Raw genomic sequence first — 23437 nt, forward strand, 5'->3', positions numbered from 1 at the left:
ACCCAACATTCTTAGATAACAAACCAGGCATGCTTTCTAATAGAAGGTTTCTATTCTTGTTAGCCGACCATACATATAGAAAGTTTCTATGTGTATGGTCGATTAACAAGAATTGACCCTCGAGTTCAACATACTGAATGAGGGAGCCGTCGATGTCTGGGCTTACAGATATTAGTGCCTTGGACGTTGGCTCTGCAGCCTCTTCATAAGGTATTTGTCCGCCCAGTGCAGGGGGGAAGTGTACAATCGCGTGAAACGACTCTGCGATTCGAGTTCGAAGAAATTTCACCCGAAAGTCCGTCACAACACGCGCAGCTCTGCTGTACAAGTTAGCATGCGCATTGATACAACGTTCAAGAGGCTGGACATATCTTCGTGCCCCACTGGTTCAACACAAAAGAGGTGCACAGTGTAGAAATCGATACGTTTTTAGTTGTAGTATAGCTCCAGGCCCATCCCATCGTGAATCTCATAATCAGCCAATGTGATGTGATCCTTATACACATTGTACCATTTTTGAATCCTGATCTTCTCTGGTCGAGTACCTGTGAGAGCAATGTTGGAATATGTTCGCTTTCCTCAACTCATCGATGATAGAAAACTACGTACAAATTCGGATAGAAGTGCACAGAAACCAATAATGGCTTCATCAAATTCCTTTGAAATTTTTTCATGTCACCGACACGTGATTGAATGTGTGCATACTCTCCCTGGTGCGCCCTAAGTTAATACTAAAACCAACCTATTTGTGCTGCTAGCAGCTTCTTGAGATCACCAATGGTATCATCCGGATTGCACTTTACTCTTATCTTCTTCCCCAGACGGTCGTTGCAGACTACCTCAATCATAGCGTAGAAATGAACAACTGAATTCAGCCTTTCACAACAGCTCCAATAACTCCAACAAAACGGCAACATACAGCACGCTCAGTAGTGATTTTACAACGGAATCATGAAACCCACAATATGGTTCACTGAGAATCTCTGGTCTTCATTTCAAATAGTCGATCGAATTCAAGAGGTTCCTTATCGCGTGACCGTCTTCGCCATGGTATTCCAAACGAATACAAGAGGAATCCTGCCGCGCACAGGAAATAACCGATCCAAGCAGAGGATGGTATGTCAGCAGGATGGGTGACCAAAGAGACTACTGTGGTCAGAAACTTAGCCACTGTGTTGAACACTTGCATGGACGTAGCCGAAGCCCTCAGTTGCAATTCGAACATTAGAACACCGATTGCCAAGCATAACACTGAACTACCGATGAGGAGACTACCACTTCTCTCCATCACAGAGGAGTTCACCATTGAAACCTCATCGGTGATACCAATCACGAGAGCGAGGAAGGGCAGCGACAAGGTCAAACGGTAGAGGTTGAGACCCACAGGTGTTTGCTCTTTTTTCAGTCGACACATTATAGCATGTTCATAAACACTTAGTCCTCCTACTAAAAATGTGTACAAAAATGCATAGCCGATTCCCTCGTTTTCCCATGCTAAATCGTTCATAGTAGCTACGATGTAGCCGACGATTATAACGATCAGTGCTGCAACTCGGTCCACACTTATGGTTTTCCTTAGGATCAAAAACTCCAAAACGGCAGTGCATGCCGGCCGAGCATTGCAAGCAACGACGTAGATCGGCACTGGTATAACCCGAAGAGCTCTCAGGCTCGACCAAATCACCACGACCATCCATATGGCATTTACGAGGGCCGGCAAAAGATGAGATCGCCGTACCGAACGAACGCCTTGCAGACGGCTCGCGACGAGGACTATCGTGCACAGCAACGCCCCTGTGTTTTGAACCAACACGGTTGACCATGGATAGGGGTAAGACACCGCGAGGGTTTTGTTCACTAGAGTCAAACTGATGCTCACCAAACCGTATAGTGTGAACAACAGGGACGTCTTCAAGGCAGCAGTGGAGGGCATGTGGTGGAATAACTATGCAGCGACGAGCAACCCAAGTCGTACGCTGAGCTGAGGTAGTCGCAATAGAATGGTACTGAATTTAGGAAAGTCGACACAAAACCGACACAGGCTAAATAGAGATGCCCTTATCTGCTCTCCGTGATACCTTCGAGCGACTCCGAGATACTACTTTCCTTAGGCTACTGTAGTGAAGCTAAAAGCAACTCCCGATGATGATGATGTAGATGTGAAGTCAATCACCACTGTTACACTCTCAACTGTCGCAATGCCAGTGTTAGAATATCTGTTCGTTGTCCTCAGTTGAGCGTTTTCCTCACTACTTCTGGAAGTTTACATACGAAATCGGGTAGGAGTGTAGACAAACCAACAAGAATTCCCAAGAATTTTCTCCCAATTTTCATATTGTCACCAGCACATGTAGTTGATCATGTGCACTTGATTCCACACTCTATACCATGTAAGAAATGCACCCCTGACGGCGAATCCTTCCATGGGTTTCTGTCGATCAACAGAAGGGGTTAAAGGAGCTCCCAGAGAGACGCCAGCCTTATGACTTATCACGCAGTGTACAGTGCGTGACAATTTGATAGTATTGATAATCGATCTGAAACTATATAGCAGATATAATGCAAATGATTACTATGAACATGTACTGCAACCAGAGTAGAGATAACTTGTTCACTATGCCAGGTGCGCCGAATTTTCGGGTAATTTCAAGTCAACTTAGAATCTAGTTTCGACATAAATTCGGAATTTCACTGCTGTCCAATCCCGTAGTAACTCAAGGGGAAGTCACCACAACAGAAACTTCTCATTTCTTACCACTCTTGCCCTCACTTACGATTCCACAATCTGCTATTACAGCGGGAACTCGAGGCTTGCCTTCATCATCATCAGCAGCGCATTCCACGTTAAGGCGTTCTATCACTTCCATACCGGCAACCTAAGTCGACTTTCACTCTTGCAGATTGACTTCTACGAGGAGCAACCTTAGAAACGCTTAGTGCTACTATTCAGCGTCACACATGATGGGGCCCCCACTCTGTTAATCAGTATGCAGACACGATTCTACTCACTACTAACATGCGAATACAGCAAGCTTTTTTCAAGGTTAATTCCGATACCACACCATCGCCACATCTGATTGAATATATCCTGCCAATTACGGGACTCAAACAAGCCTAACCGAAATAGTAAACTCCCGTCCACGCGATCGAGCTTCAACTCACTAGAGTTGATTGAGATCCAATAGCTCCCACCGGGGGAGTTATTTAATAGATTTGGAAATGGTGTGGTATCGTGTTATGGCCAACCCTATTACCACTCTTCCAAAAACCACGTGTTTGCCATTCAACTGCGGCGTCGCCTCAAACGTTATATAAAACTGCGAAGTATTGGAGTTCTTCCCTAAAAACAACACTCATGATCTCTTCGCTGACCTATCCTATATCTACCCGTATTGCACATCCCGATCACACCCGCTCCATCGTGCCGCATCTTCAGCCCGGCAACATCATCCTTGAACTTCTTACCGTAACTACCTTGACTAGCCTCGTCAACATCCCCTGTGTGCTACACCTGGACTCTCTAATATCCATCTTAACATCAAGATACTATCAGTGCTGATAACTCTAGGACTGATTCTATGACTGGGTATAATCGATCAAGGTAACATAAGATCAACGAAAATCAGCGGACCCATAGTATCAACGAATAGTAGAGACCTTCATTGTCGCGTGAAAAAAAAACAAATGAATAGTCCTTTTTTATCTTTTTTTTTCTTTTTTTTCTTGATAGTACGAATATATAGATAAGATATAAGATAAACATGTCTACTTTACTATATATTCTGATTATATTTATATCTATTATAATACCATGTTATACTATATATGGTATGAGGGCATGTATTATACATTAACACACGCAATCGATAGAAATCATTTTATCATATATATCCCCAATAGATGATAGGTCAAGCCACACGGTTCAAGTGTGACTTGAGCCTTCCTATTCCCCCTCCCAGTACTATCCCACTTTCGCCGCCAGCGCCGGTGCCAGTGACAATGTCCCCCGTCTGAGCGACGAAGTCCTTCACTACTCTGTGGAATGGACAACCAATGTACGAAAGTCTTTTACCTGAGTTGAGGGTCAGCCGAGATGAGAGCAGCAAAATGCACTACTACTACTACTACTACTACTACTACTACTACTACTACTACTACTACTACTACTACTACTACCGGAATTCCTAGAAACACCCTTGTCGCCTTTGATGAGATGCTTGAAGTTGTCCACTGCTAGAGGGGAGGTAGTGTCCAAGAGCTCTATCGTTACTCGATCTACAGGCCTCTTGAAAATGGCCGAACCTTTCTGCGACCACTCATAGTCGGATAGATATCTATGGAAGGGATAAGGTACGCTGATAGTGTACAGGAAGGCATACGGAATAGTCTGCATAGGCTATGTTCTACTTTTGTATGTAATAGGAAAATCGCAATCACCATTGATCAATAAAGTATACGTTCGTTTCCCTCAGTTGAGTTTGGGAGTTTCCTCACTAAATATAAAAGTTCAGTACATACGAACTAGGGTAGAAATATACAGAAACCAATGAGAATTTCCCGAAATTCCTCAGAATTTTCATATTGTCACCAACATATGTGGTTGACCATGTGCATGTTTTCCCATACCACAGCGCATGGTTGACCATATTACAGCTCAGGTAGTCGTGCTACTTCTGACCCGCCAAGTTTGGTGATATCCGGACTGCTCAGACCGTATCTTAGGTTGGACCATACAAGATACAAAACAGGCCCGGTTAGAGCCTCCGTTAATTACTTGAGGTTGCACTGAGACACGAAGTCGACCCCTCTAGCATATGCAGTCCGACCGCTCTCCTCCGTATCGATGTCGATATCCAGAAAGACTACTGTGTTGTCCGCTGACATTTCTGCAACCAAAAGTTTTCCAAAACCAGTTGGGAGGTGCTAGTGCATCACCACTATGTGCCCGCTCCCTATGACGTGATGGGCCATTCGTGACCCTCACAAGAGACGCTCCATAAACACTCCACGTCACGTCACTACGTCACGTGACGGGTGATAACCGTAACGTTGGTTCTTTTACGAACTACCCTTTTCCATCCAACACAACTCTACTTGTGTCATGACCGTCAAAGCTGACGACGACCACAGTCCAACACATGGTGCATCATCCGAGAAACCATTCGAGAATCGTTTCCTCTTTCTTGAGGAGACCCTTCAAGAGGTGGCTCAGAACGAGACTAAGCTCCCGGACTTGTTAGATGAGAAGCCCTTGAGGAAGCTTGCTGACCCTGCTACTTTGGTTACCACTCTCCTTGGCTTTGGTCGTTTTACGCTCTATACACAGGTTAAAGGTCTATCTCTACTATGCCCAGATGGCAAACAGGTGTTCACTCTTGGTCGTTTTATATCCCGTTGGGATCTGTCTCGGTTGACAAAGCCTGACGAGTGGACTGAAGGAAAATGGTTGAAGATCAGATCTTGCTCTTCCTTGGCTCACCTGCTGGCTCCTATGACCCTTATGCTCCTTGCTTATGTTGCTCCCCCCAACATAGGTCTGGTTGTTCAAGAACATTGTATGAACAACAGGAAAGCACTTACGGCCTGGACGAACATCCCCATCTCGGACGACAAAGGTACCCCAAATGATCAAGAGAGAACTGCAAAAGCTCTCAGGTCTTGGTTGGAGTCTTGCTCTGAGGTTCTAGAGGCTGTGCAGACTGAGATCTCTGCTCCATTCAGGGATATTCATCCCGCAACGACATTGCGCAAGTGGTGCACGATACTGCCCAAGACTGGTCAAACGTGGAGTGAGTTCCTCTCGCATGAGCAAGCCCTCCACTCACAGCTTGAACCTGCGATAGCATGGACAGTCAGGAGGGACAAACTGATAAAGTGTCTCACCGATTGCTATGCCTACTTCAGAGAGAGTGAAGTGACTCGTGAACAACATCTCCCCAAGCTCCGATCCTCCCGCGAGTTAAAAACCTTCCAAGACAAACTGAAATCCATAGCCGAGTGCCATGCTCCACTCACCGTGGACGATGTTTTGGGAGCTGCACTGGAGCCTCTGTGGAGCAGGAGACCTAATGCGAGCAAACTGAAGAGTCGTGAGGAGACGTCTACTCCTAAACCTACCTCTGGTCCTGTTGTTGACAAGAACGCTCCAAGCCAAAAACAAGACAGGGATGCCAAAGCAAAAGACCAATCCATCAAGCCCAAGTCCAAAGGCTGTCATAACTGTGGTGACCTCAAGCACTGGAAGAGAGACTGTCCCTTGTTGAAGTCCAAGCCCGTGGAGGTCAAGACCGAATCTCCGATATCTGAGAGCAAGGTTGATGACGCCAAGCGAACCCGCAATGGACAAACCTACATATTGGGTGATGGTAATGGTCTGACTTGTGGTGATGTGAAAGTACTCCTCGGGGAGAGCTCTAGCTCAGAGAGCAAAACCCTGAAAGCAGGCCTCGATACATGCTCTAGTATCAATCTGGTGTCTTCCTCTGTCCTACCGAATTTCCGCTTCAAACTTATCGACCTTCACGATGGTTTCTCTGTTGACTCCGTCGGCGGGCAAGTAACCTTGAAGCGCATGGCAGAAATTCGACTCCTGGCACAAGGAAACGTGATTAAGGCTGACTTCTACATCGTTGATGCGCATCTCCTACCGGTCAACTTCGATCTCCTCATCGGCCAGAAAACTCTTCATGACCTTGGGTATCGACTCGTAAATGTTGATGAGAACAAGGACGACTCGGACCAAACATGGGTTGACTATCTTGCTCACCAAGGAGAACTACTTGCAGCCCATGAGGATCTTGAAGGAATCATCAGGTCTGAGCCTACCACCGGTCCAACAGCAGAATCCTTGAAAAAACTCACTTCGCCTACCCCAGTGGTCAAACCTCGTCTACAGGACTCCATGGAGACCATGGTTGCAAGAGGCGTGGCTTTCATGTTGGACGAGCTCGAAACTTGGCGGCCAGTTCGGGGGAACTGTCATTATCGGTGCAGGGCACGTGCCCTCTTGCCTGACCAACAACCTGAAGAGGATTGCCCGTCACAAACTCACGTGTTTGAGTTTGACTGGCTGGACCCACCCGATGCTGTCGTTCAAACCAAGCATTCGAAGAATCGCGATTTCTCTCAAGGTCTCCTACGACGCCTGAAAGAAGGATCCCGACAAAGCTTCGACACCGAGATCAACCGCTATCTGGCTCGGGGCTGGTGGGCTCCTCAACAAGATGTAGAGTCTCCCAGTTCTATAGGGGAGTACATCACGGTATTCCCAGTTGAGCAACCGGCTCATGTTGGTCATCCAGTCCGTCCCTGTGCGGACTGTAGGCTGAGGAACCTCTCTCTCCCTCATGCCTCCTACCACGGCTTCTCTATGGGAGAATGCGCCACGGTGCTCATGGCCTTTTCTCCAAGGCACCTAAAATTTAAAGATATATCGAAGGCCTTTTATAGGTTACACCTACCTCCATGGAGAGAGGTCCCCCTCCAGACCGGGGGAAGGAAGTACCGGTCTCGGAGGGTGGTATTCGGGCTTCGGTTCGGGCCCTTGGCCCTTGAAAGCTTCACCACTTATCTCATACGGGCAGTCATCAAGGCCTTGACCAACGAATCTCCTCCCATCCTTGCACCTGAAGAACTGTGCTGTTATGTCGAAGGACTGCTATTGGTTGCCTACTATGATGATTTCACTCTCGCAAGTCACCATAAACAACTCGTCGATGTTGTTGATGAGCTGCTCGACGAGATTGGTGGCAGGTTCGGCATGGTTTTCCCCTCCGACAAATCAGCGGACATTGGGACAGTCCCCGACAAGCACCTTGGTCTCAATTGGTGGTACGACGAGGGCCAACTCTCAGTCTCTTGTCCGTCTATACCTGACGAACTCTGGAACTCCGAAATCAACAAGCTCTTCTCGGACCCGACGAAGCTTACCAAGCGTTCTCTTTTCCGAGTTTGTGGTCTCGTTCTCGACCCCTTGGGATTCCATCCCGAACGTGAGCTCATCCTTAACCAACTGAGGTCTTGGGCTGGCTCATACGGTCATGCGATCGACCTCCCAACCTGGGATAAAACTATCCCAACATCTGAAGGTGACCGTGCGATACTCAAACAACTTCTTGATCAGATACGCTCATTATCCAACCCATGTCGCCATACCTCATGGGGACAAGTTGATACTCTGTATGCACAAGCGGACGCCTCTGATGTTGGCTTTGGGTGGACGATCAAGACCGATAACGATGCTCTGGTTGGCGAGAAGACCCGTACCTTTCCCACGACCTTGAGATGGCACTGCAATAGGAGGGAGATGTTCGCCATCGTAGACCTCTTGAAGAAGATCGTTCGCTTGGTGGAGTTGGGCCTGAAAGTGAAGAACGTCAGTCTCAGCTCCGACAATGGCTCTGCTGTCGCGTGGTGCAACAGCAACATCTCGAAGGTCAAAGGTTTCGACAAGCTAGCACTTGGACGACTCCTCAACCAGTACCACGAAGCCCAAGAGATCTTACAAGTCCGTGGTATCAATTTGATTACTTCTCACGTCAAGGGGACAGAGAATCAACGAGCCGACTCACTCTCTCGCTTCCCTTCGACCGTGATCTTCCCCACTCCGGTGGCCGACGCCGAGAAGAGCCCTGGTGTTTTCCTTATCGATCGATCATCGCCAACTGACACGGTGGACACTCAGGACGATTCAACTTGCAGCCTACCTACCTCTGGTTTCAAGAATAAATGTCGAGCCGTCCTAGGAGAAGACGACACCAAGTGGCGAGGTCTAGAGTTACGAAGGCTGATCTTACCTGTGGATCAACAAACTCAGAAGGAGCGCACGAATAACAAGTACTTCCATGCTTACGAAGGCAACCTGTACTTCAGGGACATCGAGCAAGTGGACCGCCTATATATCCCGAGTGAGAAGGGGCCTTGGAGTGGTAGACTCCGAACCGTCTTCATGGCTCTGGCACATCGTCATCACTATCCAGCTACCTCTATGCTCTCGCGACTCCGCGCTCTGGTGTGGTGGCCAAGCCTGAAGAAAGACGTTCGTGCCTTCGTCGCTCAATGTTTCGTCTGTAGACGTGAGTCTCTACGTATTCTACCTCTGGGTGGTCGCCAATCCCATCGCATCGGTGAAAGGTTCTCGACGCTCATGATTGACTTCGCTGGACCATTCCATGGCGTCACCGTCGATGCTCCTGGTGGACCTTGGACTTCTCCCAGCATTCTCCTTCTTCTCGACCCGTTTTCTGGTTGGCTGGAGTTGAAGCTATGCAAGGACCAAACTTCTCGATCTACAATAGAAGGCGTTCTATCATGGGCACTGCGGTATGGTCTACCCGTACGACTACACTCAGATCAAGGTAAAGCCTTCGTCTCGGAAATAAGTACAGCCCTCTGGAAATCCTTCGGTGTGACTCACACCACAGGAGCAGGATACCACCCTGAAGCACAAGGAGCGGTAGAGAACGCTGTGAAGTTCCTCAAGAGTGGCATACGCAAACTTACCGCCCACGTCCCAGTCAGTATGGTATTCGAGGGACTGGAATGGATCTCTCGAGTTCACAATACTTCTCCTCGGTACGACGAAGATATAACGCCTGAGATGGTGGTGTATGGAGCACGAACTAAAGACTGCCTGGACGTCTTACTGGAAGACTTCACTGATCAGACATCGTCGACTATCGACTCGGACTTCTTTAAGGCCCTCACTGACAAAGTCCAGACCATACATCGCCGGTGGAAGAATATCCTCGCCGAGAAAAGGGTTACAAACATGATTGGCGATGTTCGGGAAGACCCCGTCGGCGCGGGCGATACCACCTTCCGCGTGATCGTTGATGGCCTCCACAAACGACGTGTCCTTGGTCCCTACACAGTGAGCAACATCAACGACGAGGGAACAATGGCGACAATCAAGAAAGCAGGACAGAGAGCGGAAGACGAGAAGAGCGTACCGATCTGGCAACTCTTCAAGGCTCCATCACTGGACGTGGTCAGAAGTTATGGCGACTTGGATCTTCCTTCGGCTCAAGGGTTACGTTCATCACCTCCTTCGACTGGTAAACTGGTAGGCTTCAGAACCTATGGAGAAGACGATACTACCTACATTGATCTAGGCAAGGTCGTAGAGGAGGATGGCGATATTCTCACCATCCAGCGCTACTTCCTCGACGACAAGGACCGTTGGCATGATAAGAATGCTGATCATGAAAGAGTCGAAGTTGAGGTCAAGAGAGCCGATATCTGTCTTACTGGTGATGAAGTGAAGCTCGACAAGCAAGGTCGTGCAACGAGAAGCTTGCGTCGACTACTTGCTGCAGCTGGAGTAGACAACTAGCATTAAGAAAAGCTTAGCAGTGTTTTCGTAGTTGCTAGCTTGAGATTTTGCTATCTTGTTATAACTTGTTTTCTCGAGCTCTCTTACTTTTTCTCAACCTTTTTTTGGGGGAGGGGCGTGTGCCCGCTCCCTATGACGTGATGGGCCCTTCGTGACCCTCACAAGAGACGCTCCATAAACACTCCACGTCACGTCACTACGTCACGTGACGGGTGATAACCGTAACGTTGGTTCTTTTACGAACTACCCTTTTCCATCCAACACAACTCTACTTGTGTCATGACCGTCAAAGCTGACGACGACCACAGTCCAACACAACTATGATCGCTGTCCCAATAGGACACTATGTGTCTTCCTCGAGTAAAAGAAACCCTCGAGTAAGCTTATGATGAAAATAGTCTACATCGGTTAAGTATAATTAGGTAACCATTCCCCTGCTATTACACAGTTGTGACCTCAATCAGCTGCTTCGCTCCGCTGTTCAGCGCGAAAAGACTTGCACTTTTCGGCAGATGTAGGGTAAGAGCGGTCTGAGCCGCAGGGTCTATCACCAAAGACACGTCACGATAGACTAGGAAAGCTGACTACAGGGTATGCCCTATAACGTGAAGTTGACCAGTAAATGAACTTGAGTTCATCGTAGCGTTTTGAGGGTGGGCATGGGCCCGACTATTTCAATCATGATTCCAATTAGGTTTGTCTGTACTACTACTACTGTTATTCCGTATTAAATGCCTAGCATAACACCAGCTGGTATTACCAACTTCAACTACTCTGCATGTTTCAGTATAGCAGCTGCTCAAGGGCTGCGTTCTCTGGTACCTTTCGAGAGGAGAATCGTAATAACATCCGCCCGAGAGGTTCCAAATTTTCATTCGCAACTGCTGGGCTTTGTCGCTCCTGTGGTGATTTACGAAAAAAGAATCAGGCGAAAATTTACATCGCAGCTCGAAAAAACATCGATTATTGTAAATCCAAAATATTCATATGTAGTTGACTTAGGCATTTCATCGTATTATGTATACTACGAGCCTTCATAGATCCACGGTTAACCTTATAATCATTCATAGTTATATCATATATCATATTTAGTTTTTATTATCAAACCAGATATATATGAAAATATATTTTCTACTTTTACCAAAATTGTGATGCAGTGATTTTCTCGGTGTATTTCCGCGCCTATTGATTTTTCGAACTCTGCCAATCGCGAATTCGAGGACTTTAAACAGTGACTTCTCTTGAAGTCGTCGATTCCAACGCTGAAATGATTGTGAACTTGTCCAAGGATTCTCTTCGTGCTGGTCATCATCATCATCGCTCTTTCACTGTATGCGTATCTTCAGATAAACGCTGAGGACCAAGATTCTCTACAGCACAATGGTGGTCTCACGTCTACGTTGCAGATTCTGTTCGAGCAAATGTCTGACGGTTCGACAGGACCCGCGGACATCCGAAGGTTTTTCGATCAGTGCAAGAAGGTTTGCCCGGAGCTCATGCGGGAGCCTTATCGACAGCATGACTCGCAGGTGAAGGGGAAACTACTTTTAAAGAGAATATGGAATTGCTCAATTTGATTGAGAACATTTGTTGTCTACTATCGTACTAGTTGAATTTTATTATTCTCTTGTGGAATTGCATAATGCATTTTATTGAGGAGTAATGAAATGAAATGCAAATTGCATTTCACCGAGTGAATTGGCCGTTGCACTCAGCTATGGAGGGTATCCGAGGTCGCTGCTAGGTTGGTAGAGATGAGATCCGAATTTGGTATTTTTCTCTGTGTAGGGGAATATTACAAAGTTAATGATAAGACACTCTTAGCGTCTCCGCAGAGTCACGGAATCACTTAGAAGGTTCCGCGTTGTCTTTCGATCGATTGTGTATAAAAAGTGTATTTAATTCCATTGAAGACTATGTTACCGGTTGGACGGGGTTAACTGCAACTCAACACTCGGGGATTGGGGTGAAGAATCTTGATAGTATTAACAAGCAGCAGTTTCATCAACATCATGGGCCCACGATAGAATAGAGATGCGGGGTATTTCAACACAACCCTTTAGTGAATAAGGCTCAATCAATTCATCGATTTGTCTGATGGGTTTTTGGCCAGAGGAGCTTCGCTCCGCTCGTAGGTTCTCCTGGAAGCTGTACTGGATGCTTTACCACCAGACACACAGAGAATGTTCCAATTCAAATTGAAGGATTCTGTTTTATGTAGGCTAGCGTTTTAACACGGGTTAAAACGGTGGGTTTCAGGTGATAACTGTAACTATGTTAACCATATAAATACTACTGACCATATGCTTCGACTGAAGATCGGCGCGCATCCGCACCCTGGCGAGCCTGTCGTGGTAGAACTCCATCGCGAAGATGTCAGTGAGAAATGGGGCCTCCAGTGGGACGAGGAATCATACAAGCAACGACGACACCTGGTAAGTGGCATATACAGTGGGATGGTATCCAAGGTTGAAGCATGGAAGATACGGATTAGGCCCGTTTGGGTACCTCGAGGAAGGAGGAGGTGGAAAATCTGTTCGATATTGTCGAAATTCGGAGAGCACTCTACTCCAATGTGTTTATAATACAAAAATCTTCATCACTACCGCGCGCCACGAAATAGGTCTTTCTATTCACAGGTGATTCGATCGCTATCATCGACCTCAAGGGTTGCCCTGCAACTTAGCGGTTACGTTGGCTGGCAATGTGTTAGAGTCAACGACAGTACCTCTCGGATGGATATGCGCCAGGAGCTGTCCCAACGATTAAACGTGGAAATGGCACTTTTACCACCACCTTCAGTGCAGAGCAGCTCATCGGACCTGGATTGGCTTATAAAGGCTACTTATAGTCCTCGTAAGCACCTATAATCGTTTGGGTGAATTATTCCGATGTGGTGTGGGGAAAGGATCTCCGTGGGAATGTTCCATAGGCCTTTTCTGAGTTTCAAGAGCGCTCCCACGATCGGGTTTTACATGTGAAATCCAACCCTCGGAGCTTCCTATATAATACGCCGATCGAACCGCATGTTGCCGATGAGAATTGAAGTCGAATCGTCCGTCACGCGCCACGAAATTGGAGATAAAAAATGGGACCTTTTTTCAGAGCTGAACCGAGAGGTCATTTCCGACTATCACTGTGACGAGTGCAAGGCTGATACCTCTTGTAACGGTGGACGGAATTTCGTGGCGCGTGACGCAATTTGATCCCCTTTAGGTACTCGTATTACTGAGATAGCATCGTCGATGCCTCCTTGTCTGATTGTTCATATTTGGAGGGACAAGTTCTTCACTGGCGTGAAAGATACCACATACGTGTCTTTCGATCGGTACGTTTGGGGGGGCGGATTTCATAGGAATCCAGTAAATCTTCGCGCTGCGCACAGCAGCAGACTTGGGCCGAGAAAGAGTAATTTCGGACACACTCGATCGCTATGGTGTGTTAGGAAGGTCGATTCATTTACTGACCAAACGTTGTGGTTTTGTTAAAGATCTTCGCGTGTACACTGTGTCTTGGTAGTGTCGGAAAAAATATGCACATGGTCAACTGCATGTGTTGGTGACAATATGGAATTTCAACACACTCTGAACACTTCTACCCGAACTCGTATGCAAACTCCTGAGCTGAGGAAAGTGAACATATATTCCAACAATGTATATTGGTGATGACAATAAACGTTATACACTGCATGTAAAAGTTCGAGTTTAAAACGTTGTCAATGGTTTTTCACCATTATTATCATTATGTTTCCCAAATATCGTTGATAAACTCTTATAATTAACTAAGTTCTATTAGAAAAAGTGATTTGCATAATGATAGGGTATGTCCACCTACGCAGGCACTTGCGCACTCTTGAGACGCCCGATGGTCGGCAGATCTACCGCCTCACAGGAGTCGTGGAGCACTTGGGCTATCGGCTCGATAGCGGCCATTATGTGGCGTATGTCGCTCGAGATGCTCCTGATGGCGAACAATGGTACTGGTGTAGTGTAATGGGTATTGTATTGTTGATTCCATGTAGGTACTTTTGTTCTGATTCTGTGGTGGAGCCCATATCGTTTGAAGAGGTAGCGACGAAGCATGCCTATCTGCTATTCTATGTCCGAATGGACTGATCTTCTAGTCGTCGTTTATGAGTCCATCACAAACCGCTGATGCATTGCTGTTTCTAGTAGAGGGGCGACCCTCGGTTCCTCGTATCATACTTATAGTCGGCGAGGTGTCGCGTTGGGAGGGGGGTATTGTTTGGGTGAAGTGGCGGATGGATGGTATGGCAAGTGCCCTACCTTACGACTGTGCTCTCATCGCGTGGCTGGTACCGAGTGGAAATCGATCATGTGATCGATTTGAAGATATTCTTCAGCGTGCGGCATCGAGTATGAGTACAGAGACTCTTGACAGGCAGTTGGCACTGTGCGGGACGGAGAAAGATATTTACGAGGTCTGCCGATGTGCTGAACTTAGTGGAGCGAAGATCACTTGGTGTACAGCAACTCTATTGCTTTGTCGTCTTGGTGGAAACAATAGTGCAGAGAAGTGCTCACCTGTGAGGAAGTGCCCACTAGGGCGTACGCTGAGGTCTACAGTAGAGCGAGTATATTGTGACTTGCTTGGTGATGGTGTGCTCGAGGAAGCGATAGTGGAGGAAATTTGGAAGGTCCTTTGTTGTGTATATGTGAATCGGAGGTATCAGGGGGAGGTGACAGTAAGGAGTTGCATTGCTACATGTGAGTTGAACGAACGGCGTTTTATATTTCCTTCGGGTGGGGATTTTTTGTTAGCGGAGCGAAGCTGTTTGTGTAGGTAAAATAACGTTGCCGTTATTACCATGCGGAGGATTTCACGGGGAACTGCCTCGCATAGTGGGAAGGCTGAGGAAGGTGAGTGGAGACGCGCAAACTCCCAGGGGACTCCCCTGGGGGGGGGCAAACTAGAGTCATCTACGTTGGGTGACGATACGCGAGGGAGTTGCATGTAGGGATAAGCCTACTGCTTTACTATGGTGCTCTTACTAGGGCATTAGGCTATTGTTTGCAATGATAATTTATCATTGCAAAACAACTGTTGTGGACAGTGTTGGAGGAATATATGTTTGCTTCCTCAACTGAGTTCAGCAGTTCCCTCGCTAATTATAAGAGTTTGTAGACAAATTCAAATTGAAGTGACGAAAAACCAACGAGAATTCTTCCAAAATTCCCTCAGAATTCACATATTTTCACCAAAACGTGTAGTTGACCATTTGAAAACATTTCCGCTTAAATTGTGATAGTGCTGCTAAAATCGTGAGTGTTCCTGGGCCCCACTTAGGTCTCTACAGTGGAGCTCGCTGATATCAGTGTAGCAGTGCAACGACTACTCCCAGCAGAGAGGCTGGAGGCTGCCACGACTTTGCAACAGCTGGTTGACGAGGTTACCGCTTATTTATCGACTACTGATTGAAACCTAAGTGCAGACTGACATGGTGCATGCTGTTGTCGTTTAAACGTGTTGGTTTCTCTCACGGGCGTTCTTGGTCTCTCAGAGAAGCAATGATAGTAACAACTGTGACCCGATCAAATTGCGTCACGCGCCACGAAATTCCGTCTGCTATTACAAGAAGTATCAGCCTTCGAATAGTTCGTAGTTCTCCGTGTATGCATCGTCTCGATAGAGTGACGACGGCCGAACTACTACGACTTTTCCTAGGAGTTTTCAGACTTCTCAAGACGATTGCCCGAAGCCGACGATTAGCGCTGCTGTGGAGGTTCCTCTATGTGGCCAAGACGGTCGCCGGCGTGTTGGGCAGGTGGAACAAGGCAGCACTGGAAGTGAGGGAATTTCGCGGGGAAAAGCATTCTAGCTGGGGATCGAACTTGGGACCTCCGGAGCCCCAACATGACAACTCTTCCACGAGGGCAACTCCTCCTTCTCGTCGGTCGAGACTCCGTTGCTGTAGCAATCCCGGATGCATGGGAGAGTGCTTCGCTCCGTCGCCTGATCTTTTCAACACTTATTCCCCGCCTATAATTTCAAGCTGAGCAGTGCATGGCGAATTATTGCATAATCTTGTTGGGTTGTGTTTTTTTGTGGTGAGAAAGTTACCTCCTCCGTAGCCGATGCCCCTCCCAGTTACCAATGCTTCTTCCTGTCCTCCACCGCATGTTCGTCTGCTGAATGACGCAGAGTTCGCCCAAGTAGGAGGTCACTTGGGACGAGACAATAATTGAATATTTTCTCAGTGCCTGTTAAACGTCGACTACGTGATGTGGCTCGCGTCAGAGGGCTTCTTCCAGGACGAGGCGTTTCTTAATTATTTGAAGTACCTCGAGTATCTCCGTCAACGTAGCATAGACTTTGTCCGGTTCTTTTCGTGAAGAATGGAAGTTTCTTTCAGCGTCCTACTTCCACCTGTTGGTCTACCCAAGTGCCATGGATATGATAAGAATTCTGCAATGCCCATCAGTTCGACAGCAGTTATTGAAGGAGCCAACTGCAGCTCGAGCGGTCCTGCAGGAGCAATTGTGGTGTGCTTGGGGGCTGCGGAAGGAAGAAGAGTTGAACCAGAATGATGAAGTTGATGAGGAGATGCTGAAGAGTGAAATCATTCAAAGTGAATAATAACACCTCAATTCTGCGCTGTGTTGTGGTCACGGCTTGATGACTATAATTTGTAGTTTTCCCGTCTTGAATGGTGCCGCGACGCCCACTGGTTCAGAAAGGCAAGTCGTTGCTTGAATACTGTTCATGACGAGATGCTTCATGTGAAGCGACACAATATAGGGCTTCCTATCACGTTCTGTCACTCGCGTACTGTTGTATTCTAGTTGGTGCATAATGTGAGGTTACTCCAACTATCATCCCACGTTATTCCAAACAAGTTCTGACTATGGCATAGCTCATTACTGATTCTCGGTAGTACAACGTCTATTATAGCACCTAGTCCAACTTGGAATTATGCACGCAGGCATTACTATAATATCGTTGATGTTGTCGGTTCCCCACTGCTCTTGATGGGAGCTGGTGAATCAGATATTATCAGGAGTTCCTCGTTTCCGCTGAGAAGAGGCATGTTGAAGACGAAGGAATTCATCGTTGACCCAAAGCGGCAAATGCTGGTGTTGGTTTCAGGAGCGGCTTGCAGGGTTGATTCTCCGATTAAAAAAGCGAATGCGGACTTTTCAGGAAGTGGTCGTGTTTTTGTAGGCTTACGAAATTTAGTGCAAGTTCGACTTTCTTGTGCAAATCGAACTTGCACTAAAGTGCACTTGCCTGACAAGAAGCTTGTCAGGCTCAGCTCGGTGATTCAGTCAGGGTCCCGACGACTTGGCCAGTTATCGTCTGAACCATTTCGGATGACTACTCAACTTACATATCAATCAAATGTATCGCTTTCACCGCCCGACTACCGTGGCTTGGACTTGAGCCTCATCGAGCTATTGAGGACTTACCTCTTGTCGAGTGGGGCCATATCTCAAGGAATAGGGTATATCAATTCGCAATTATCACGAGAATATCAACGGCGTGCGGAGGCTTATGATAAGAGATGGACTGAATCATTCCAGAATCTCTTCGTGCAGGGCAGACTCGAGCCAGAGCTCCGATACCACAATGAATCTGGCCTCTCAGTTATAGCTCAGTAGTGCGAGTGATGTTACTCGACTTCTGGCAACAAACCATATCTACTTCGGCAGTTGGCGACAGTCGTATACTATGGCTGGTAGTCTATGGCTGCCATAGACTACCAGCGCAAGATATCCAAACGCGTGATTGAATCTCGTACTCTGGGTCAGGCCGTGACGTGTGTTGGAGACTACAATATGATCCTTACGACATTGATCGTTCCCATAACGTGATGTGAATATCTTAAAGATGCGTTAACCGAAGTATATGGGAGGCATCTGAGAGCAGGAGTGGACCATCCTACAGTGCTGTACACCGATGTTGGATGCTGTGCAGTATCCAGGGACGGCTCAGGAACCCTCCAAAGATACGTCCCTTGTGGAGTCAATATACGATTAGATCCGATGCATTGCATAATGAGAATGGTGAGAACTACTGACCAGTCGCACTTGCTCAAGAACAAGTTTGCTAAAGATTTGTCGAAAGCCTTTTTCATCTGCAACTTGGAAGACGAGAGGGCCCTGCGAGCTGCTAGGGAGGCCTTGCCAAGGCCTCCCAGTCATACCCAAGGCCGCCTTGGGTATGACTGGGAGGATCCCCAAAGCGGAGGGATTGAGATCCGTCAGAAGAGCGGTGCCAGAGCCGAACGAACTCGACTCAAGGGTCGAACGGGTCATTCGTACATACCATTCCGTGGACAAATCGATGAAGCGAGAGTGGCCCACTCTGAGTGGGAGGAAGAGTGCGCTCTGAAAGAGCTCACCGGACAGAGTGAGCCCTCAACACGTATGGCGGCTCCGCTCGGGTCGCACTGCCGACCGCTACTGGGCGAAACCTTCTGGTTAACCTATGAACATCAGCATATCCATCTGCTGGGCGGTTGTCTGAAAGATTGCGCAGAAAACATGATGAAGGTAGGGACGACCAGATAACGGAACAGCTCGATAGAATTGGATCATTTCCGCTCCCTTCGGGGTACATCTAGGGTAGAATGTGTATATTCTCTCTATGATCGTGCACTCAAAAGCCTTACATGCGTGTCTCGCTCGTTGTACAATCTGAAGTTATTATGGACGATTCATGCGGTCAATCGTCGTGCAAGACTCCGTCTCGGCATGCGTGTCCCCGATGTTTACCAAACTCCGAGAGAGATTGAACTCATGGGAGATGTCGCGAGGGAAATGTACGCAGATTTTCGATTGGTGGCACGTGATGCACCTCTTCCGATCGCGGGATTCGAGTATTGCGCGTCAGCACACGAGATACCACCCGAGGAGGACATCCTCAGTGCACAGAGGAGCGATCCTTGATGAGATTATGAACGACGAACATGACACAACCGCCGACACGGAGAGTGCTGGATTTAGGTCCATTCTAGAAGGTGAAATCGACAGTGACGATGAAGCAAAAGAGCCAGCGGGCGAATCTGATTCCGATAAGAGTACTGACTCCGATGAAGAGCCTTGTGAAGGACGAACTTCCGATCCTCTACCCGTGGCAACTGAGCGCCGTAAGTTCCTGAGATGGCGGACCAAGGCTCAGAGTGCAAGTTACTTCCGCATAGATCACGAGGTCGGTGGTGCGATGGAACGTGCATTCACTTCTCTCCGTTTGGAATCCAAACTTTGGAGTACCCCAGGGTAACAGCCGCCGAACTGTTGAAACTCTATACTCGTGATTACTTCACGAAGGAACGTGCGAATCATGAGATCGATGGGAGAAGACCGATATCTTATCATCCGACGTCCATCTTATACGTAGAGCAGTGGCCGTCAAGATACCGTAACTTACGGTCCGTAAGCGTAGCTCTTTCGCTGGATCGGCTGGAAGCTTCAATCTCAAAAGTATGAAAGCTTTCGGGATTCTGGAGAGATCACTCGCAGCTCGGTTTTCGAATAAATTCCCGCCTGAGGCGGTGGTCGTGGTTCACGAGCACGCGACTTTGGATAGCGGACCTGCAGAGATAACAGCCAATGGTCTAGAGCATGCGTTAGAGACTCGGCCGCGTAAGCGAATGAGAATCAGCCAAGCCGAAGACCCTGTGCAGCAAGCAATAAAGCCTCGAGCACAAGGTCAAGTGCCCCGGCAGTCTCCAAGGGAATTCAAGGGTCGGAAATGTAGGTTTTGCGGGAAAATACTCCGAAAGGGCTTCAACGAGCCTATCTACGATGAGAGCACCCACGGATTATATCCCTACCGTGATGCTGCTGCAGAAAACAAAAAGGATGAGGAGAAGAAGGTTTTGATGTCCGATACCTTGATGGGTGCAGAGTCTGCACTGCAGACAAAATTGGTCGTAAATGTTCGAAGTGCCGAAGACCGTATAAATCATGGTTAGTTCGCAAAGGACGCTCGTTGCATCACCAGCAGTTCCGAGCTTCAGTGGGCAACGATAAATATACACAAGTTATTTGGTGCCCACTCTTGGATGGTGAAGAAGAACTAGAAACTCTCCAGAGCGAGCAGATCCGAAGGAAGCGCGAGCGCTGGCGGGAGGCAAACGAGAGGAAGAAGAACAAATAAGTATTTGGTTTGGTTTGCTGAATTCACTTCACTCATGTTGATGTCGTGTGCCACATCCTCGTAAGCAGAAAGCAAACTCGTCGACTGTTCGCGAGTCCATCTCCGGAAGTGAAAGAGCATGTGCTAGCGAACCCATATCGCAGACCGGAATAGTGGTGCCTTTATCCGAAGGTTTATAATGTCTCAATATATTCGAGTTGAAAGTTTCAACTTGAAACACCTCGACATAGGGTGGGCACCGGCTAAAAAGGGATATCTTCGACATTTTAAAAAGAAAACCAGATCGAAGGAGATCCTTGGCCAAGGAGGTCAAACCCTAAGAGTAGCGGGCGATTTTAATCCATGCCTATCGGTGGTTGCCGTGCCATCTACAAGTGACGAATGGTTAGAAGACCTCTTTAGCGAGCTGATACACAGACATAATGATCGCTTTCCGGCTCGGATTTACCTTGATAAAGATTGTTGTGGTGGAATACCAGGGGTTAAATCCACTCCATCAGCTACATGGAAAAAATACTTAAAATAGTATTAGATGGAATGCACTCAATAATGAGAATGGGGCGAGAGGCAATAGTTTACGACCAATAAATATGCCTCTATGATGTGCGTAGCCTTCCATGACAGATACCGGCTGAAAATCCTCGCCTACCAGCCTTCCTCCGGGACATATCTCGAGCCATTTATCAGGCACATCCTGGGGATGTGGAGAATGTGCTGCATGCGAAGAGGCTCGTGGGAGGTACTACACCAATCTCGCGTGTGGATCGCTGTAGCGGAGGGTTATAGGTGATGGTGATGAGACCGCCGAACGCGTTAAGCAAGTTATCGCTTCTTACCGGAAAGCTGATGCTGTCGCTCTATTAATTAATTAATGTATTAATGGATACCTTTTAGAAGGCCGAGAGCGTACGATCATGGTCATCCAGGGTTGTCGATTTCATGGAAATCGCAAGGCCATTTCTGAAATTGAAATTTCATATGGAAATTTCCATGAAATTTGTTTCAAAGGTGGAAAAAAAATTTCGCTCCGCCGGGTACCGGCGGAGGTCTTGTTTCTCTAAAAATCTCTGCTTGATCTTGTCGAAAAACTCCTTCAAACGGAGTTCCCTAGTTTCTCTAAAAATATCAGCCCTGATCTTTTTTACTTCTCCATATGTGAGTGAGTTGTACCCCGGATGAAGCGAGCCTAGGAGCGCACTGGTGCTGTTAGAAGTAGTGTCTCTGAGACTCCAGCTCATAGCCGTAGCCAGAGCAACAAGATTCTTATGAAATGATCTCCAGCTTGCACCTTAACCAAGAAGTCCGAAATCTTGGGAGCAAACTTGAGGGGAGGAATCCTCCCAAAGGATCGCTGTTGGTGCTTGCTGTTGAGGCCATCATAGAATACCTTCGGAGTTTTCGACACTTCTTGGTAGGGGGTGGTAGGCTACCACTGGTACCAGGCCCAATTCGGCCCAGTGTTCACGGCGAACATGATCCCTTCGACGAGTAGAGTTTTCGAACCCCTGATCCCACCCACACCGGCAGATGAACGTATTTTGGATCTTATCATCAGCAACCCTCTCATCTGTAACCGTGAAGAATCTTCAAAGGGTTGAGCTAAAGATAAAGACGTCTCTTTCATCGGAGACCACGTCGTCATTCGGCTGATCCAACTTGGGCATATATCAACAAATCTGTGTAGTAGACTCGGATCAATGTGAGTGAACTCCATCCTGACTATAACAGAGACTGCTAGAGAGCTACTCTAAGCATTGAACATATCATACCATGTTGATAACATGGACCATGTTGAACATGATGTTGTATACCAGCACACATGAAATCACCATGTTGTGAAACGGTTATGCCATCTGGCGGCGCCAGACTGGCGCGCGTCATTTCAATCGATCTCTCCGTGAATCGGTCCTGATCGCGTATGCGGTGGTCAATTCGTTATGTCTTGTATATCGTCTAACTGAATAATTGTTTTCGGAGCTTTCGGAGCACTAGGGATAAGTTCAATGTCTGTTAATCGTCTTTTTCCTAAAATTTCCTTTAAAATATGAAATTTCCACGGGTTGCATTTCATGTCTGAAATTTCGGAAATTTCCGCAAGCGGAAATTTCCGAAATTTCCACTTCCGACAACCCTGCGTTTTGGGTGACATTCAATCATCTTTATCAGCTCCATGTATGACGGCAACAGTATGCGAGACCATGAGAGAACAAGGACTATAATAGCGCATAGATCATATTATGATCATCGCAGTATGCATGTATTTTCTCAAGGATTTTACAAAATCTGGGAATGTCGACTGGTAATTGACGGTGCAAATCTTTTATCAGCGGCTACCCTCAAACGGTAAAGAACTCGAGAACCTAAGATAAGATAGTCTCACTCAAGGATGAGAACCGGTTAGTTTACTGAGTAAACTTTACTCAAGCCCTCGGACTCGCCCTCAATTTGGGAACATTTATGATCTAACGTTAGTTTTTTTGAGCAAGGTGAGCAAGGGCGTTAGTTCGTTCCACTAACCCACGTCCTCAAGGACTTATTTGAGATTGCGGTGAGGCCCAATCAGTTTATCCCCTCCCTAATTCGCGGAAATGCGGATAAATACATCAGAATTCTTCGCCGAAGTAGATAATCGCGTGCCACAAACCCTGTGAGCACGATCCCCGGTTAATGAAGTTCTAAAGCATTTTTCTCACTTTGTGTTTAATTTGATTTTGGGAAAAAATACGTACAACTTCTGTTCTTCGCTGTAAGTTTCCCAAACGGCGCTTAGTTCAGAACCAATACTGTAGCTCTAGCTTGATCTCATTTCGAGATTAGTCTCCTCACACTTGAGAGTCTGGAAGTCTCAAGTTGAGACTAAGAGACTTCTGAAACGTTCTTTGAGTTTCAAGTTGGGAGGTAAGAGTCTTAATCTTAAGATTCGCCAGATTGACGATCTGAAGAGGCTGGCGATGCCATCTTTATGGGCTAGTGGAAATCTCT

At 47.2% G+C, this 23437-nt stretch overlaps 5 protein-coding genes across 5 annotated transcripts; 3 read left to right on the forward strand and 2 right to left on the reverse strand.

The window, feature by feature from the left end:
* Positions 1 to 429: 429 nt before the first annotated feature.
* On the reverse strand, positions 430 to 848 carry Pmar_PMAR029542 (ubiquitin, putative; the record flags this gene model as incomplete). Its single annotated transcript, XM_002773517.1, has 2 exons — positions 430 to 545; positions 743 to 848. 2 exons carry the CDS (start codon positions 846 to 848, stop codon positions 430 to 432), a joined length of 222 nt encoding a protein of 73 aa, XP_002773563.1.
* Positions 849 to 2744: 1896 nt separating this feature from the next.
* Pmar_PMAR029543 (cyclophilin, putative) lies at positions 2745 to 4393 on the reverse strand (the record flags this gene model as incomplete). Its single annotated transcript, XM_002773518.1, has 5 exons — positions 2745 to 2876; positions 3255 to 3340; positions 3388 to 3474; positions 3971 to 4072; positions 4177 to 4393. The coding sequence occupies 5 exons, from the start codon at positions 4391 to 4393 to the stop codon at positions 2745 to 2747; spliced, it is 624 nt and encodes a 207-aa protein (XP_002773564.1).
* A 708-nt stretch (positions 4394 to 5101) lies between these two features.
* Positions 5102 to 10333, forward strand: Pmar_PMAR029544 (retrovirus polyprotein, putative; the record flags this gene model as incomplete). Its single annotated transcript, XM_002773519.1, has 1 exon — positions 5102 to 10333. The coding sequence occupies one exon, from the start codon at positions 5102 to 5104 to the stop codon at positions 10331 to 10333; it is 5232 nt and encodes a 1743-aa protein (XP_002773565.1).
* Positions 10334 to 11038: 705 nt separating this feature from the next.
* Positions 11039 to 14448, forward strand: Pmar_PMAR029545 (hypothetical protein; the record flags this gene model as incomplete). Its single annotated transcript, XM_002773520.1, has 9 exons — positions 11039 to 11172; positions 11680 to 11862; positions 12469 to 12550; positions 12593 to 12768; positions 12973 to 13189; positions 13439 to 13498; positions 13550 to 13661; positions 14172 to 14309; positions 14355 to 14448. Exons 1-9 carry the CDS (start codon positions 11065 to 11067, stop codon positions 14446 to 14448), a joined length of 1170 nt encoding a protein of 389 aa, XP_002773566.1. The 5' UTR covers positions 11039 to 11064.
* Positions 14449 to 16428: 1980 nt separating this feature from the next.
* On the forward strand, positions 16429 to 16930 carry Pmar_PMAR029546 (Mediator of RNA polymerase II transcription subunit, putative; the record flags this gene model as incomplete). Its single annotated transcript, XM_002773521.1, has 3 exons — positions 16429 to 16506; positions 16552 to 16654; positions 16707 to 16930. The coding sequence occupies 3 exons, from the start codon at positions 16429 to 16431 to the stop codon at positions 16928 to 16930; spliced, it is 405 nt and encodes a 134-aa protein (XP_002773567.1).
* Between the last annotated feature and the right edge of the window lie 6507 nt (positions 16931 to 23437).

This window comes from Perkinsus marinus, assembly GCF_000006405.1.
Source record: "Perkinsus marinus ATCC 50983 genomic scaffold scf_1104296958776, whole genome shotgun sequence".
NCBI classification, from domain to species: Eukaryota; Perkinsozoa; order Perkinsida; family Perkinsidae; genus Perkinsus; species Perkinsus marinus.